This window comes from Panthera tigris, chromosome E2, assembly GCF_018350195.1.
Source record: "Panthera tigris isolate Pti1 chromosome E2, P.tigris_Pti1_mat1.1, whole genome shotgun sequence".
Lineage (NCBI taxonomy): Eukaryota > Metazoa > Chordata > Mammalia > Carnivora > Felidae > Panthera > Panthera tigris.
Window position 1 is genome coordinate 749,996 of NC_056674.1, and position 17,119 is coordinate 767,114.

The 17,119-nt window shown below is 47.1% G+C and overlaps 1 protein-coding gene across 1 annotated transcript; it reads left to right on the forward strand.

The window, feature by feature from the left end:
* The first annotated feature begins 3,453 nt into the window (after positions 1–3,453).
* LOC102966206 (zinc finger protein 345) lies at positions 3,454–12,680 on the forward strand. Its single transcript, XM_042969833.1, has 3 exons — positions 3,454–3,689; positions 6,124–6,250; positions 9,269–12,680. The coding sequence occupies exons 1-3, from the start codon at positions 3,657–3,659 to the stop codon at positions 11,503–11,505; spliced, it is 2,397 nt and encodes a 798-aa protein (XP_042825767.1). The 5' UTR covers positions 3,454–3,656; the 3' UTR covers positions 11,506–12,680.
* The last annotated feature ends 4,439 nt before the right edge of the window (positions 12,681–17,119 follow it).

A 17,119-nucleotide genomic window follows, 5' to 3' on the forward strand; every position in this document is an offset into this window, starting at 1 on the left:
TGAATGGAGTTCCAGGGGCTCCGATGCCAAGGAGTCCACACACTGAAGCCACCTACCAACGTGTTTCTTTTGCTGGAAACTGTACATCAACAAGAAGGCCATTAGACTCAGGTGGCTCCAATGCCTTAGCCACCTACACCTCACTTCAAGCAATTCTTGTAAATGCCTCAAGGGTCAGAATTCAAAACCCAAGGGTACCCTGTCTCTAACAGGCAACTAGGCTTTCCCATATAAGATAGTTTCTGAAGCTATAGCCAGTCATGTAACGTGTTTCCTTTTCTTCTCATTTTGGTCTATACAAGCCTTTCTCCTTGCTGGGTTTGGGGCTGCCTGATTGGATTTGGTGTTTGCTCAAATAGGCACTTCTAAATTTTAATGTACCTTGCTTTATTTAAACAAAACTAATAAAAGTAATAACCCACAGGACTCACATTTACTCATGGTGCACGTAATAAGGAGGGCTGCCACACAGCCCTGTGTAATATTACATAAAATGTCCTCTTCTTTTTTTTTTTTAATTTTAAAATTTATTTATTTCAAGAGAGACAGAGTGTGAGAATGAGAGGGGCAGAGAGAGGGAGACACAGAATCTGAAGCAAGCTCCAGTCTCTGAGTTGTCAGCACAGAGCCCGATACAGGGCTCGAACTCATGAACTGTGAGATTATGACCTGTGCCGAAGTAGGACACTTAACCCATTGAGGCACCCAGGTGCCCCTCCAACGTCCTTTTCTCACAAAATCACCTCTTGTTGTTTCCATCACACCTGCCACATTCTAACGTACAATAGAACTTAGTATTCCTGCTTCATGTTTCCTGTGTTTTTCTTGAACACAATAAAAGGCACATGAAGACGGGACTGCTTCTCTTGTAACTGAATTTTCCCATGCATCTACCAAAAGTTCTTGAAAACACATTATGTGCTCAATGCACATATTTTAGAACAGTGAGTAAACATGACATTTGAATTTACCTCTCATCTACCTCTCATAAGTCTCCAAATTAGTGTGAAGATTAGTAAATGGAATCTTACTAGAAACGATTCAGGAGGCCCTGGAAGGAGACCTCTCACGCAGACATGACATGCATAAAGAGCAGGAGGAGGGGAGATAACTTTTGTCTTGACAAGGAAGGACACATTCCCAGTAGGAAATTAATCTCCTGCCTTTCACAAAAAGAAGGATGATCTCTCCTTGCCCCATTAAGGAAACACTAACCATGGCATGCAGCCAGTGAAAACCCGCCACAACCTCAAACTTTTGTTCTTCAGTGAACTTTTGTTGAAAGCAACTGTCCCCAATCTCCACCTTAAACCTAATAAACCCAGACTTTGGGATGCCTAAGTGGCTCACTTGGTTGAGTTTCCAACTTCAGCTCAGGCCATTTTTTTATGGTTCATGAGTTCAAGCCCCACATTGGGCTATCTGGTGTCAGCCCGGAGCCTGCTCTGGATCCAGTGTGCCTGCCCACCCCCGCGCCCCCCGCCCCTCTCCCACTTGCTCTCCCTCTCTAAAAAATAAATAAACATTTGGGAAAGTAGCTCTGGACCTTTATTTTTTTTTTAATGCTGACTTTCCCTCTGTCTCTTGAAAATTGCCTGTGGATTGCCATGGTGTGGTTATCCTCAGTTGAAATTCCTTTGTCATTCCTGAATAAATTCAGTTTGCTAGTAAAATAACTGGCTATTTATTTTTAAGCTGGACAGTAGTATTGTTCAATGCTTGTAGGAATGAAAACGTCACATCTTGAGATAAAACCCTCACAAAAACCAAGTATTGGTTTAGCACAGTCACATGCTCCATTTGGTTCTATCTATTTCTCAGACTTACAGCCTGCTTCTAAAAGTTCTGTTAGTTTGTAACTGTTTTTTACTCTTTACTGATGTGTAGGGAGGTGGAATGTTGGTTTGCCCACAGGTATTTCTGGCACTGTCTTAAACCACTAGATAAATGTTGTGAACTGCTTTCTGAAATGGGCATTTCACATCTGATTTTCTAGGATACTTTCAATTCCTACTGCCAGTGCCTGAAGAAATGAGAATCACTTCCCAGCAAGAGGATGAGGTCATTGGGTTCAGATAATCCTTTACTTCAGGGTTCAGATTCTCCCTTTGCACACTGGCTCCAACTAAATGGCAACGTGTTTGGTACCAAATATAGCATCAGTTATGTTGCTCTGTTTGGGATCGATGTCAATCTCCTGACAGGAACTGAGTATATCTGGGAATGTGGAGTAAGTAACATATGGATAAAAATGTTCCTCAAAAGATGGGAAGACACGGGGCGCCTGTGTGGCTCAGGCGGTTGGGGGTCCAACTTTGGCTCAGGTCATGATCTCGCGGTTCGTGGGTTCGAGCCCCACGTCAGGCTCTATGCTGACAGCTCAGAGCCTGGAGCCTGCTTTGGATTCTGTGTCTCCATCTCTGTGCCCCTTCTCCACTCATACTCTGGCTCTCTCTCAAACATAAATAAACATTAAATTAAATTAAAAAAAAAAAAAGATGGGACAACAATCACGGTATGGGCATATGAAGTTTTGTGTGGAACCAGAGGCTGACATTGTCAGTTTACCTAATTCAGGGTGGCCTACCATCCCTGTCACGGACTTGTATAGGCTGTGACAAAGGGAACCACAGGCCCCAAATGGAGTCACTTCTGCTGGGTCATGTCACCAAAGCAGGGCACAATACCTAAACTCATACAACTTCAGCACTACCCAGAAATATAGTTTCCACTGGTCAGTGAGGAATGTTGTGGTCAGCACCAAAAGGGTAATCGGCCCCACGAATGGGTCCTCTGCGTCGCCCAAAGATGAGGTATTCCGCTGATAAGACCTTTTTGTCCCATAACAAAGTGACCTCGCCTGACATAATCCTTTTTTCTGTTTATGAACTTCTTGTTCCAGCTTTAAAAACCTTACCCTTTCTGTAGCTCTTTGTTGCTTCCCTTAACTTGCTAGATGTGATGCTGCCCAATTCACAAATGAGAGACTGATCCTGAAGACCTTCAAAATGCACTGGGCTGAATTTTTATGATAACGGGGACTTTTGTATTGTTCCCGACCAATTCCAAAACTGACTCTAACGCTTCAGGCTGCAAGCATTTGAAGAGCAACATCTTTCCAGCAGTGCACGGCCTCCTTTGGTTTCTTAAGTGCTGGACACATTTGAATGATGTGTCATTTACCTCAGGAAGAGGAAGTGGGAGCAACTAAACTACTAGTTTTAGGCTTTGGACTTTAAAAACCAACAAAGCCGCTCCCTCTGGTAGAAGCAGCACTTTGCAGGAACTCTGCGGGACAGCTGGCCGAACTCTGGAAGTCCCTGGGGCCGAACCCCCTTCGGTGGCCGCTGTAACTCTGAGATCTATGGTACCCGGAAAAGCGTGGGGATACAGGACGCAGGCAGCAGCCAATGACGGAGCAGGACGAGGCATTTGTGGGCATGCGTGGCGCGTGGGGGTGGGATTTCCGGCCTCTTCATGGTGGACGATTTTGGCCTCAGGTTTGTTTACCCTCAGAGGTTGGAGAGCCCACCTTTGGATCTTGGTGACAAAGTGACACCGAGCGAAGGAAGGCGCTGTCCTTTCGCACAGACTGGGACCCTCGAGTGCGCGACGCCGTCCGGGCAGCTCCGCGCTCGCTGGACCTACAGAGTCCCATGGCGGCGGCCGCGCCTAGGAACCCGGCTGAGGTAAACGCGCGGCCCCCGGGTCCACCCCGCTCCGCCCCAGACCCTCCAGGCCCGAGCGCGGGGCGCCTGCTCGCGTCCCTGCGGCCCAGGGCCCGGTGTCCGGACCGGGGAGGCGCTCGCGGGCGGGGTCCCCGCGTCTGAGCGCCGGCGTGACGGGGTGCGGGAGCGGGCTGCAGGGGAGGGGCCGGCTGGTGCAGGGCTGCAGGGGGCCTGCGCCACCAGCGGGGCACGGCAGGTCTCGGTTCTTTCAGCGAACGCAAGGTGCAGCGGCGCCCGTGAGGCCTGTCACCTGGCTGCCTGACCAGTCCATCCGTGCTGGCGGTGTGCCAGGCGGTGTAACCCGGGTGTAAATAGATAGGCCCAGTCTGGCTGCAGAGAGGACAGATTGCAGGGGTGGGGGGCAGAGGGGGCAGGGAGCGCAGGAGGGGGTGCCTGCGCGAGTGTATGTCATCGTTGACGGGCCAGAAGGGTCACCGTGGATGTCAGAGAAGCGGTTGAATTTTGGCCCCGGGTTTGAGAAGGGCCAAGGCAAATTTGGGGTGTTGCAGGTGACAGGAGAAAGGGAGGGGTCCCGGAATGCCTGGGGGCTTTGGTCCTTTGAAGTACAATCTGCCAGTTATTTGACGGGCAAAACTAGTTTCTTTGAGAACGAAAGAGCACCGCAGTCTGGAACAAGCAAGCTGAGGCTCAACAGTAGGCCGGTCCGGAGGACACGAGAGAGGTAGGCTTTTTGAAAGGGGAAGGGGCTAAGTTGGGAAGGCTGTTAACATCTACGAGTCCCTGAGAGTAAACTGGGAATTGAGAGTATAGTGGCTTCGCATTGGCTGAGCTGTGGGTGGGTGGTCCCGAAAGCCTGTCTTTTCCCGTCTGGGCTAGTAGAGGAGGCAGTTTCCCAGTCCAAGTTCGAGTGTGTCGTCCTGTCGGGTCTGCACTGATCATGGCGGTAGTGCGTGAGAGCTCCCCCAGCTGCGGCCTCCCGACTCCCTTTGAGTGAGGTTTCCCGTTATTAATTTTCAGCGGTCCTAGCAGCGGAAGGGCTGGACGCTCCCATCAGCTGGACGGAAGGTGGCAGTAGGTCGATTGTCCTTGGAGATCTCCCAAGTTGCTTGGACGTCGTTAAGTCTTAGATGTTCAGAGAGGCGTGAGTGACGTCATCCAGTGGGCGGCGGGACAGGAAAACCCGGGAAACCGGGGCAGGTTTCAGGATGGAAACTTTGAAAAGTGAGGGCAGTTGTGTGGCCCCGGCGGAGGTTTGGATCACATTGAGGAGGGGGTGCAGAGTAGGGGGGCAGTGCTATTAGTAGGTCAGAGGGCCTTAGTGAGGTGTGCTGAAGAGTGGTTCCCTGGCTCAGCGCCTGGTTGGGGCTGCTGGGCAGCGCAGGCACAGGCGAAGGAGAGAGAAAGATGTGGCAGATGGATGGGTGGGCAAGGCTCCCCTGGCATGATGGGACAAGAGATGGCTGAGGACACCTGGGAGTAATTGCGGCAAGGTGACAGGGAGTCTGGGGCTGCCCTTTATTCAGTGGTGTAGGGCTTCACCAGAGCTTTGTGGTGCGCTTTTCTGGTGTCCGGGCCGTTTCACAGTCTTGCTGATGGATAAGGTGTGGGGCCAGTGTGGTCACTTGTGAGTCTCTGTGCCTGGCAGGGAGCCCTTTCGGGCTGGGCTTTTCACAAAGGTTCAGTGCAGAGTGGAGGGTTGTGACTGTTGGAGGGACAGCATGGGCAGCACAGAAGTATTAGAGGGACTGGGAGTGTCTGAAACGGCTACGTGGCTGTGGGTGTGTGTCCCTGAAGCCAGGATCCCCGGCAGGCGAGGGGGACTTCTCAGCCACATTTGAGGCTTTCCCTCTGGTGGGATCCACGAGAGTGCTGGGGTCGTAGTGGACCCTGTTTGAATTTGTCACACATCGTTCGGGTGTCATGTGACAGGCACCAGTGTGAGTCAAGGGGGCATCCTTTGGTGTGGGGCAGGAAGCTGTGGGGGCGCAACTGTGGGGTGTGAAGGTGTGAGGGAGATGCAGACTACAGGGTCATGTTCACTTGGAGAGGGAGTGTGAGTGTGAGCTTAGGGTCTCAGGGCCCTGGGATTGGAGACTGACTGGTCGAGGCGGGTCCATAATTGTCTGTGTTTGAGGGCACATTCGGGGAGACTCCACGGGAATTTCCAGGCAGAAAGGATGGCGCTTGGGGGGCCAAACCCAGATTGGCCCCCGCAGATTGCATCTCTGCACCCCCTGCCTGTTATTGCTGAGGACCGAACACAGTGATTGGTGGGATGGTGAGGAGACGGTGGCGTTAATGACACCAGGACCTGGTATTTATCCTGAGGTAGGAGCTGGGGTGGCTGGGGAGAATGGGGTGTATGTGTCAGGGTTTAGATTGTGGGTTCTCCGAGAGAGAATGTTCATGGTGCCATCTGTCCGTTTCATGACAGGGTGGTGTGACCTTTGAGGACATTGCCATCTACTTCTCCTGGAAGGAATGGAGACTTCTTGATGAGGCTCAGAGACGGCTGTACTATGACGTGATGCTGGAGAACTTTACACTTGTATCCTCCCTGGGTAAGGCCCTCACCCTCCCCAGTGACCTGGACTGGGCTCTGTATTCCCGCTTTAGCCCCCAACTGCCCATTCCCTAGGGGATGCTTTGTCCCTCTTGGGTGTGGACTGTGGGCCCTGCTTGCTCCCCCAGCTTCCTTGGTGGTTGCATTTGTTGCTAAGGCTGGGATGTTGGTATGCCCTTTTCTCTCCCCTGCCGTTCCAGTGCTCTCTTTGCGGAACCTTCATAGAGTAAGATTCAAGGTCAGTAGTCATGCCTTGAGGATAATGGATTGCACCCTGCTTGCTCTGTCCCTGGCTGGGTCTGTTTGTTTAGATCACTGCCATTTCTGTGGCCCGGGTTTTGATCTCTTCCTCTTGAAGCCAGTACTTGTGCCTGCCTTTGCCAGAAATTGCACACATTGGCTTGGTCATACTTAAGTGGACTCTGGCCACTTCTCAAGACTATCCAGTGTGGTGCTTTTATAGTGTTTACATCTTTATTCCTACCTCCCCCTACTCCCTTCACCTTTGTTAAGGTATAACTGACAAATAAAATTATGTTACTGAAAGTGTATTATTACATTACAGTTTGATACACTTACACTCTATGAAGTTTTTACCAAGATGAAGGTAATCAACATAACAATTACTTGACATAATTACCTTTTCTATGGTTAGTGATGAGAAAGCTTAATATCTACTCTCTCAGCAAATTTTAAGTGTACAGTACAGTATTCACACGTGTAGTCAACATGCTGTCTCTTAGATCCTCACATTCATCTTATAAATGAAATTGTGTATCCCTTCCCAGCATTTCCATTTTTCCCAGTCCTTAGCCGCTGGCATTCTAGTTTCTATCTTTATTAGTTTGAATAAGAAATACCATGCAGCACTTTTCTTTTGCTTTGTGGCTTATTTCACTTAGGGTAATGTCTTCCATTTCATCCATGTGGTGGCAAATGTCCATTTTCCTTTCTTTTTTATCACCAATTATTACTACATATGTGTGTACTAAATGTTTCTCACTTTATCTTCTCACACACACCTATTCATGTTTCCGTATATGGATTTTTCTGAATGATACTGTAGTGGATGTATATGCACAGACACTGTGTGGATACTGATTTTGTTTCCTTGGGATACACACATAGAAATGGCAATGGTGGGCTATATGGTAGTTGTGTTTAAAGTTTTGGGGAGGCCTCCGTAATATTTTCCATAATGACTTCCCTGATTTACAGTCCCAGTAACAGTGTTCAAGGGTTCTATATTCTGCACATCCTCACCAACGTGTTACTTCTTGTCTTTTTGGTCATAGCCATTTTAACAGTTAGGAGGTGATATTTGTGATTTTTTATTTGCATTTACTGATGATCAGTGCCTTGATTACCTGTTGCTTATGTGTATCTATCTTCACTTTCTTCTCTGTCTACGGTTCTGCTACAACTTTTCAATTAGATATAGTCCTGTGTGTATTTTTTTCCTTTTGGAGTACATACTTTTGACGTTTTAGGGTTTGAGGTCTTATGTTGAAGTTTTGAATCAATTTCAAGTTCATTTCCATGAGCGCTGTGAGATGTGGGTCAAGTTTCCTTGTTTTTTCTTTTGGATATTCAGATTTCAAAACAGCATTGAAGAGATTGTTCATTCCCTAGTGTATATTCTTGGGGAAATTTTCAAATACTAGTTGCTTGTATATATTTATTTCTGGTCTCTTTATTCCATTTATGTCAGTGTCCTATTGTTTTGATTATATAGCTTTGTAATGTTGTTTGAAATCAGAAATGTGCTGCCTTCAGTTTTGATTTTTGTTTCCAAGATTTCTTTGCTTCCTGTTTTAGGACACCCGGTGGCAGGGGTGCCAGTGTCCTCTGTGGAGCAGGCAGTAGGAGTCCCTGCTGAGCAGGGACCTCAGTAGCACCCACCTGGTGGCTGACAGAGATTCCCCAGCCCCTGTTTTCTACCCATCCCCCCATGTCTCTGCTAATATTGTCTCCAGCCATCCCTCTGTGTGCTTGTGCTCTCTTTTATGCTTCACTGTGTATTAGTCAGTCTTGATTGGACTCTGGAGCCCTCTGAGGCTACTCTGATTCATGAATAGCTGTTGAGTTGATTTTTTTTTGGTGAAGGCTGGGATCCCGTATTCTACCATCCTGCCAACATCAGTCACATAGGATGCTTTTCTGAGTCAGTTGTGTGCTGAGTAGCTCTGGGACAGTCGTGGCCATCCAGCGTGACCAATTTTCTTCAGTATTTCTAGCCTCCCTGTGCCCTGTAGTTGCTCACCTGGAGCTTACAGGGAAGAGTCCATACGTGGACTGTATCATACAATGGACCTGATCCAGACATGACCAGGTGGGCTCACAGGGGCCTTTTTCTGGTGAATGGCAGCTGGGGAAGGTGTGATATCAGGACTTTGTTCAGATCACACTAGGTACCTTTGTTCAACTAGAGTTTGGTGCCATGCCAATGGCCACACCTCGTTCATGCCTTTCCTTCGTCACTGTTGACAGTTTGTGTACTTGTGGGTTCTACTCTTTTGGTAGTCCTGTGACTTCCAGCGCAGGGGTAATTGCTGTTTCTCAGGCCTCCACATCTTAACCATTTCTCTCACTGCTCTTCCTGGGTAGTCCAACATTCACCTTCGCCCATTTGCCAGAAATGTTCGTGTATCCTTCATGTGACCTTGAACAGCCACAGATTTCTTTTGATTGGATTTTTCAGCAGCCTCCTACTCAGCCAGATGTCAGTAGCAGAAAAGAACCTTGCCAATGCTGTGGGCAGAGAAACAAGTTGTAGACCCTGGCTCTCTTCCTTCCATCAGACCCTGGTTTTCTGTCCTTCCAATGAGCTGTCCACAGTGCATTGACCTTAGGGGCCCAGTAACGCAGAGCAGGCACTCCTTCACCTGAATTCCAACTCCCGTGTCTGGAATAGCATCTACTCAACTCGTGCCTACACGAGACAGGTGCATATGCGTGACGGGCTTACCCCTCCCTGTAGTCACCATGTATTTCATGAGAGTTTCTTTGTGTTCAGGTTGCTGCTGTGGAGCAGAGGATGCGGAGGCGCCCCTTGAACAGAGCGTTTCTGTAGGTGTGTCACAGGCCAGCACGCCCAAGGCAGCTCTGTCTTCCCGGAAGACCCACCCCTGTGAGATGTGTGGTCTGGTCTTGAGAGACGTTTTCCGCTTGGCTGAACACCAGGGAAAACCAAGCAGCCAGAAACTGTTGAGGTGTGGGGCATGCGCACAGCGATTTTACTTCAGCGTAAACTTTCAGCAGCAGCCGGAGCAGCACACGGGAGAGAAACCATTCGGAAGTAGTGTGGACACGGCCTCTTTTATGAAGGGATATGGATTCCATGATTCAGGAAAGCCCTTTATCTGTACAGAGGTTCAGAAGGACTTCCTGCCTGGCTTGGTGCGTCTGCAGCAGGACGCCATTCATACTGGAGAGAAGCCAAACACAATCAGTCAGTGCAGGGCAACTTTGCAGAGCAGTAAAAGTCATTACAGTCGGGGAGAATGCAAGGAAGCTTTTGGTCCCAAATATACACATGTTCAGGATCAGGGTGTCCAACCTGGAAGTCCATGTTTTGTGTGCAGTGAATGTGGGAAAACATTCAGGCAAAAATCTTTATACACTATCCACCAGACATTCCATACTGCACAAGGACATCATGAGTTTGGCGAAGGTGAAAACTCCCTTAGACGAAGGTCAGCTCACAGTCTGTACGGAAAGACTCACACTGGGTCTAGGCAATACACGTGCAACAAATGTGGGAAATCCTTAAGCCACAAATCAGTACTTATTCATCCCCAGAGATGGCATAGTGGAGAAAGTAATCATGTTTGCAGTGGATGTGCAAAATCTTTTAGCCATCGCCAGATGTTAATTACACGTTCTGTTCAAACCTTAGAAAGGCCTTATAATTGTGGTGACTGTGCAAAACGTTTTACCTCTATCTCTGCTCTCAGTTATCATCAGAGATCTCACACAGGGGAAAGACCTTATGAGTGCAGTGAATGTGGGAAGTCTTTTATCTCCAGTACTGGCTTCCGTTCTCACCAGAGTGTTCACACTGGAGAAAAGCCTTATGAGTGCAGTGAATGCGGGAAATCATTTTTCTCTAGGTCTGACCTCCATTATCATCACAGAGTTCACACTGGGGAGAGGCCTTATGAGTGCAGTGAATGTGGCAAGTCCTTTCACCGAAGAAATAACCTCAATGTACACATAAAGGTTCACTCAAGTGAGAGGCCATACGAATGTAATGAATGTGGAAAATCTTTGAAGTGTAAGTCTTCATTCATTCAACACCAAAGAATTCACACAGGAGAAAGGCCTTATGAGTGCAGTGAATGTGGGAAATCTTTTACCACTAGTTTTGTCCTTCGTTCTCACCAGAGAGTTCACACCGGAGAAAGGCCTTATGAGTGTAGTGAATGTGGGAAATCCTTTACTGCTAGCTCTGTCCTCCATAATCACCAGAGGGTTCACACAGGAGAAAGGCCTTATGAATGCAGTGAATGTGGGAAAACTTTTACCACTAGTTCTGTCCTCCGTTACCACCAGAGAGTTCATACTGGAGAAAAGCCTTATGAATGCAGGGAATGTGGCAAGTCCTTTCCCCGAAGAACTAACCTGAATGTACACATAAAGGTTCACTCAGGTGAAAGGCCTTATGAGTGTAATGAATGTGGGAAATCTTTTAAGTGTAAGTCCAAACTCATTGAACACCAGAGAATTCACACAGGAGAAAAGCCTTATTTGTGTAGTAAATGTGGGAAATCTTTTAGTCGTAGCCACGCCCTCCAGTATCATCGACAAAGTCACCTTGGAATAAGGCCTTATGAGTGTAATGAGTGTGGGAAATCTTTTGCTTGTAGTTCTTCCCTCCGATCTCACCAAAGAGTTCACACTGGAGCAAGACCTTATGAGTGCAATGAATGTGGGAAATCTTTTACAGCTAGTTCTGTCCTTCGTGCTCACCAGAGAGTTCATACTGGAGAAAGACCGTATGAGTGCAGTGAATGTGGAAAGTCCTTTCTCCGAAGAAATAGCCTCAATGTACACATAAAGGTTCACTCGGGTGAAAGGCCTTATAAGTGTAATGAATGTGGGAAATCTTTTAAGTGGAAGGCAACATTCATTCAACACCAGAGAATTCACACAGGAGAAAGGCCTTATGAGTGCACTGTATGTGGGAAATCTTTTATCAGTCATCCTGCTCTTAGTTATCACCAAAGAGTTCACACTGGAGAAAGGCCTTAGGAGTGCTGTGAATGTGGGCAGTCTTTCAGCCAAAGCTCCAGTCTCACTCAACAACAGAAGGTATAGTAGATGAAGCCCTTCTGAGTGATCAATTATGAATTGTTTATGTTCACTAGAAGTTGTATTTCTCTTCCTATCCTCTATTCAGGATTAGCAGATGATGTCTTTGGGAGGTAATTTGAATCAGAATGGGTCATGAGTGTGGATGGAGCCCTCATGAATGGGTTTATTGTCTTCATACCAGTTCTAAGAGAGCTTGCTTCCTCTGTGTACCATGTGAGGACCCTTTTGAGAAGGTCATCTACAAATCAGGAAGTTGCTCCTCACCAGACATGGAACCGGACCCTATAGGGAATGTTAGGTTGGCTATCCAGCCTCCAGAAAGAAGTTTCTGTTGTTTGCAAGTCACCTTGTTTATGGTACTTTGTTAGAGCAACCTGAGCTAAGACATGTGAAGAATGTGGGCAATCTTTTGGCAAAGGATACAGTTTCATAAAAATCAGAAAGTACCTTGGGTAAGGCCTCATGAGTGAGGGGAATGACACAATTCCTTTTGCCAGTACTCTGTCTTCATTGCACACTTAGAGTTCACACTGCCAAAGGGCACTAAGGTAGCAGAGCAGGTGATATTTCCTTGAGTAGTGTAATCACAGTGGAGGAGTGCCTTTGTGAAGCAGCCACTTAGCTGAAACAAACCTTGTTCACTTGAATGCCCCAGTGGAGTGACTTACCCTAAGTTCCAGCTATTTGGGAAAACTTGAGGAGCTGTGTTGTGCTTCTGATGTGTCCGGAGTCATTGCTAGATTGAAGTCACTGCCAGTTTCTATAACAAATGACTCCACTTTCATACCTGATGGGTCCCCTAATGTGTATCAATCACCGCCTACATGCTTTTAAGCATGTTACCCCTGCGCATTGTCATTGGTGATGGACATTATAGGTAATTGGAACTTCACATTCCCTTCTAAGTTAGGACATGGATGTGATGCAGTGTTTATCCACAGTACCTGATCTGAGATTTGGATAGTGTCTTGCAGATAAAGAGTAAATGTCTTAGGATATTGTTGGTCTTGTGATGCTTGTGATAAATCTATGCAGCATCCAAGTCCCAACACAGGTATTTGCTGCCACATGTTGCTCTGGTTTATGGATTAATAAATGCCTTTTTTGTTTAATTACTTTAGTCTTAGGTGTTGTATTCTAATGGGTTATTTGAAAGCAGAATTAGGCTCTTGCAACAGTAAGGAGTGAACAGATTTCATTGCATCCCAAGCTTAGTGTGTCCTGGAGAGGATAATTGCAAATAAATAATTTGTACGTGTGCACTCTCCAGCTTGGGTGTGAATTTGCATTATGACCCACTACCTTTCTTATGGGCTGAATTGTGAATCCAAAATACCTACGTTGAAGTTGTGGCCCCCAGTATGTAAGAATGGGACTATAGTGAAACACAGGATGTTTAAAGATATAATGAAGTTGAAATGAGGTTATTAGGATGGACTTTCAGTATGACTGGTGTCCTTATAAGAAGAGGAGCTGAGGATAGAGGACCAGAAGAATGACTTTGAAGACAGGGAAATCCCCATCTCCAAGCCATCCCCGTCTCTCTCCAAGGACAGAGGCCTGAGAAGAAACTAACCCTGCTGATTTATGTCCAGTTTCTAGATTCCAGATTTGTGGGCAAGTAAATTTCCAATGTCAAATCACCCATGTGGTACATTATTATGGCAGTTCTAGCTAATACAGTCCCCTGTGTTCTATATCTGGATTCTGTGGTCTGGATGCCAGGATTTTTCCTGTGCTCAGAGGTCACCCTGAAGAGGGAGCATCTCCAGTGGTTATGAAACCATCTCCAGTGGTTGTGGAGACAACATGAATATTTTGCTTGTCCACAGCTGATACCACATACTGCCAGGCACTGTTGAGTGGAATATCTACCCCAAATGCTTCAAAGGAGCCATGTGGCCTGATGCACACTATTCGTGTGTTACATCACAGGGGCAAGGGAACTGTAATTGGTAATCTAGAAGATAGGGTAATGAGGGAGTAGAGGAGACATCAGCCACTTAGTGGAGTGTATCTCTTACAAACATGTATCCACAGATGTTCTAGTGACTGACTGGGCAGGATCGGTGTGCACAGAAATTCTTCACTATCAGACATATGTGTCCTGTGCAACAGAGCTCATTGTATCTGAAGTCTCATATCCTCTCTGGTGTTTACATCTCAAGGCCATTGTGTGCAAGAGGAAAAGGATAGAGGACAAGGGTGGTTTCAAGTCCAGGGTGGTAGCTTTTTTGACACACTTAGCCAGCATTGTTGTTGGTACCAGCTGTACCTGTGGCAGATGCTTGTTCTGAAACATTCACCTCCCAAGTAGTCTCCCAGGTATTCCCCAGCCTCCTTGGCTATAAAACCCTGTCTTCCTGAATTGGTGGTGCAGGGACCGACTCCTCTTATGGGTGCCAAAGTCACGCTTCTGTCCCTGAGTCCATAAATAAACCATTTCTCCTCAAGCTGGACTTCTCAACCTTTTCCCTTGCTTAAGGTTTGGAGGTCACTTTGCGTATACGTCCCTTCCAGGCAATGCTACTATTTTCTTCTCTGGAAGTATACCACTATTTACCCATTCATCTGTTTGGACCATTTGGGTTACTTAGAGTTTGGGCGTTTGTAAACAAAGTGCTCTCTAAAAATTTTCATTACCGTTCTCTGTGTGGATAGAGGTTTCCTTTCTCTTGTGGTGTGACTCAAAGAGCAATGCCCGTCACAGGTAGGTTAGTGCTAATATTTTTAAGAAACTGCCAAAATGTGATCTAAACTTCAGTTCTGCATTCCCACCAGCATGTATGAGAGTTCCAGTGCCTCCAGTCCCTGCCACTACTCGATAGTGCCAGTCTGTAATGTCAGCCCATTTCATAAGTGTGTAGTGCTGTTGCCATTGCATTTCCTAGGGGTGTTGATTTTGAGTATTTTTTCGTGTGTTTATTTACCACCTGTCTATCTCCTTTGGTACAATTTCTGTTCATATCGTTTGCCCATTATCTTTCCGATGAGTTATGGCTATTTCCATTTTCATTTACAAATAAGAAACGCATACAACAATGGTATGTATTCGAATTTTCCTCATTCTTAAATGGTGTGACATTTTGCTGTATGGAGTCATAGTAACAGTGTTAGGCTATTTCTTCACTATTTTCACTCAGCTGCTTTTGTGTCCTGCACACGTGACGGCCCCAAACACCATACATGTGTAAGTTTAGTGTGCATTCTTACCATTATGTCTTCACTTTCTTACATCCAGGCATTCAGAAATACAAAACTGCAGCCCTGCTTTGTAGTGCTTGCCAATTTCCAAAGTGTAAATTCTCCCATCATGAGAGCGGGATGTGCTGGGAGAAGGCGCTGAAAAATTCCACTTGGGTGTTTGGTGGAAGACTAAACTTTGGCGTGTGCAGGAGACTTTACGTCCCAGGCGGACAGGAGCTGGGGTGGGGGTGGGGGTGCTGTGAGCCAGCTGCAGGTCTGCACAAGCCTCAGGAGAAGATGTTAATCCTGATTGGCCAGAGGGGAGGGACCTCCCTAAACACCCTGATGGGTGAGTGAAAATATGGCTGGCCTCACCTTAGTGGTGACCAGGTTGTGGGGCAAACCCGCTGGGTTCAGATTGCTTCCTCGGATCCCACCCAGTACCTTGGAAGGATTTCTCACCCTCTAGTGATCACCTCCATGTGATGTAACTCTTTCTTTCTGTAATAGTTGAGTGCATTCCCCAAAGATGAATGCCTTTGGTGCATCTCACCCTGAATCTAGGTTGCCTTACCAGCCCTCCTACTCAGGGCAAGACTGCCGGCGGGGGCACTGCGGCCATTTCTGGCTTCCCCCTCTCCAGGGAGGGCTGGGAGCCAGTGGGGCAGGTAGAGGTGACTCCCAGGAGAGGTCAGCGGCCTTAGTGTAGGAACCTGCTGAGACCTTTTTTCCTTGGACCCACGCATGATGGTGGTGTCATCTCAGAGCATCAGCCAGGAAGGGGCCTGCAGAGAGAAAAAGGTGCTGGGTTGCAGGTCAGGAGTGGCACAGGGACAGAGGAGACAAGGGACAGGGGAGGAAAATGGCACCCCCCAGAGGTGACTTTGGAAGGACCTGCTGGGTTGAGTCCCTTTTTGTCCTGTGGAGTTCAAGGTCCCACTGTGGATCCTTAATGCAATGCATTGCCCTGAACCCTGGCCATTCTTGACCCGGGAGGTGCCTGAGGGACACAGCCCAGTCCACAGGTGAGTTCTTGATTCCTTTCCACGTGCACAATTGTGACCACTCTGGCAGCTCCTCAGGGTGACGGGGTGTGACATCTGGGCTAAACTCATTGGATTAGGTTGTCCAAGATTATGTTAAGGGAAAACACATCAGGCGCAGGTTGGTCAACAAATTATGAGTTTGTTGTACTGTGGGGTACAGGGATGTAAGAGCATCAAGCCTGGGGGTCCCAAGTGGACTAGGTTTGGCTGCTCAGCATTGACAAAATCCCAAGGCAGAGAAACGAGTGTGGGTGAAACTGGAAAGGAATCTCTTTCAGGGAGGCTAACATAGGTAACACAGTGGACTAAACTCTCAAAGACTGATTCCAAAGTGGTGAAAACACTTTTAGGTTTATATAAGAAAAATGTCAGCAAAGGTGGGTGGGTACATGCAGGGAGGCAGTGAGTCAAGTAGATCATTGTCATGGAGTCACTCATGAGTGGGGTCTTGCTGTTCAGGGTACTCTTTATTGCTTGAAGGGGTCGTTTTTGTTCTCATCTGGGAATGCTTGCCATCAAGGTCTTCCTTAGCCAAGGGACAAGCTCAAAGAACCCAATGAGAAAGTTTGGGGTCAAAACGGGGGCAGCTGAGTTCCTCTTTCAGTAGTAAAAAAACAGGATGTATGGGAAATCTACCTTGGGCCCTCCAGCCAACCTAGTAATTGTGAAAATTTAACAAACACCTTTAGCCCACATGATTGATTAAGCTTTTTCTGTGTATCCAAAGATCCGGCATTGTCTCATGGAAAGAACTTAGCACTTCTGCATGTCACAAAACAAACCTGACCCCTAGCATTAAGTCATCAGACCCCCTTCACAACCATCCAGCACTGTGAAAACATCTATAGCTGCGACTATTGAGTCTGCATGCAGTCAAGAAACTTATGGACCACTGTACTCCCTTTACCGGTTAACGTCTCTAAACTCCATTAAAAACCCCTGGGCTACACACAGACCTTGGATTTGGCCTTTGTACAACAGCCCCACCTTCCTCAGGTGATCACCCTCTTGAATAAAGCTCATATTCCTTTCCATGGAACACTTGTCTCTTGCATATTGGCTTTTGGAGCAATGGGCAGCTGAACTTTGTCTTTGGTAATGTATGAACAGGAATTAACAGACACATAGACACATTATGGGGTTTTGGAGTGATGGGGGTCCAGAGGTGATGGCCAAGAAATAATTCTTGAGATGACTTTGATGCAAAAATTGATTTTATTATAGCATGGGGACAGGACCCAGGGGCAGAAAGAGCCGTACTGGGATTGTGAAGAGAGTTAACTGGTTATATACAGGGACCTGGGGGAGATAAAGTCCTG

Excerpts from the sequence above, each read along its gene's own strand:
- LOC102966206 (XM_042969833.1), top strand. The coding sequence starts at position 3,657 with ATGGCGGCGGCCGCGCCTAGGAACCCGGCTGAG. Across the intron at positions 3,690-6,123 it reads CGCCTAGGAACCCGGCTGAG|GGTGGTGTGACCTTTGAGGA; the intron begins GTAAACGCGCGG and ends GTTTCATGACAG. Across the intron at positions 6,251-9,268 it reads TACACTTGTATCCTCCCTGG|GTTGCTGCTGTGGAGCAGAG; the intron begins GTAAGGCCCTCA and ends CTTTGTGTTCAG.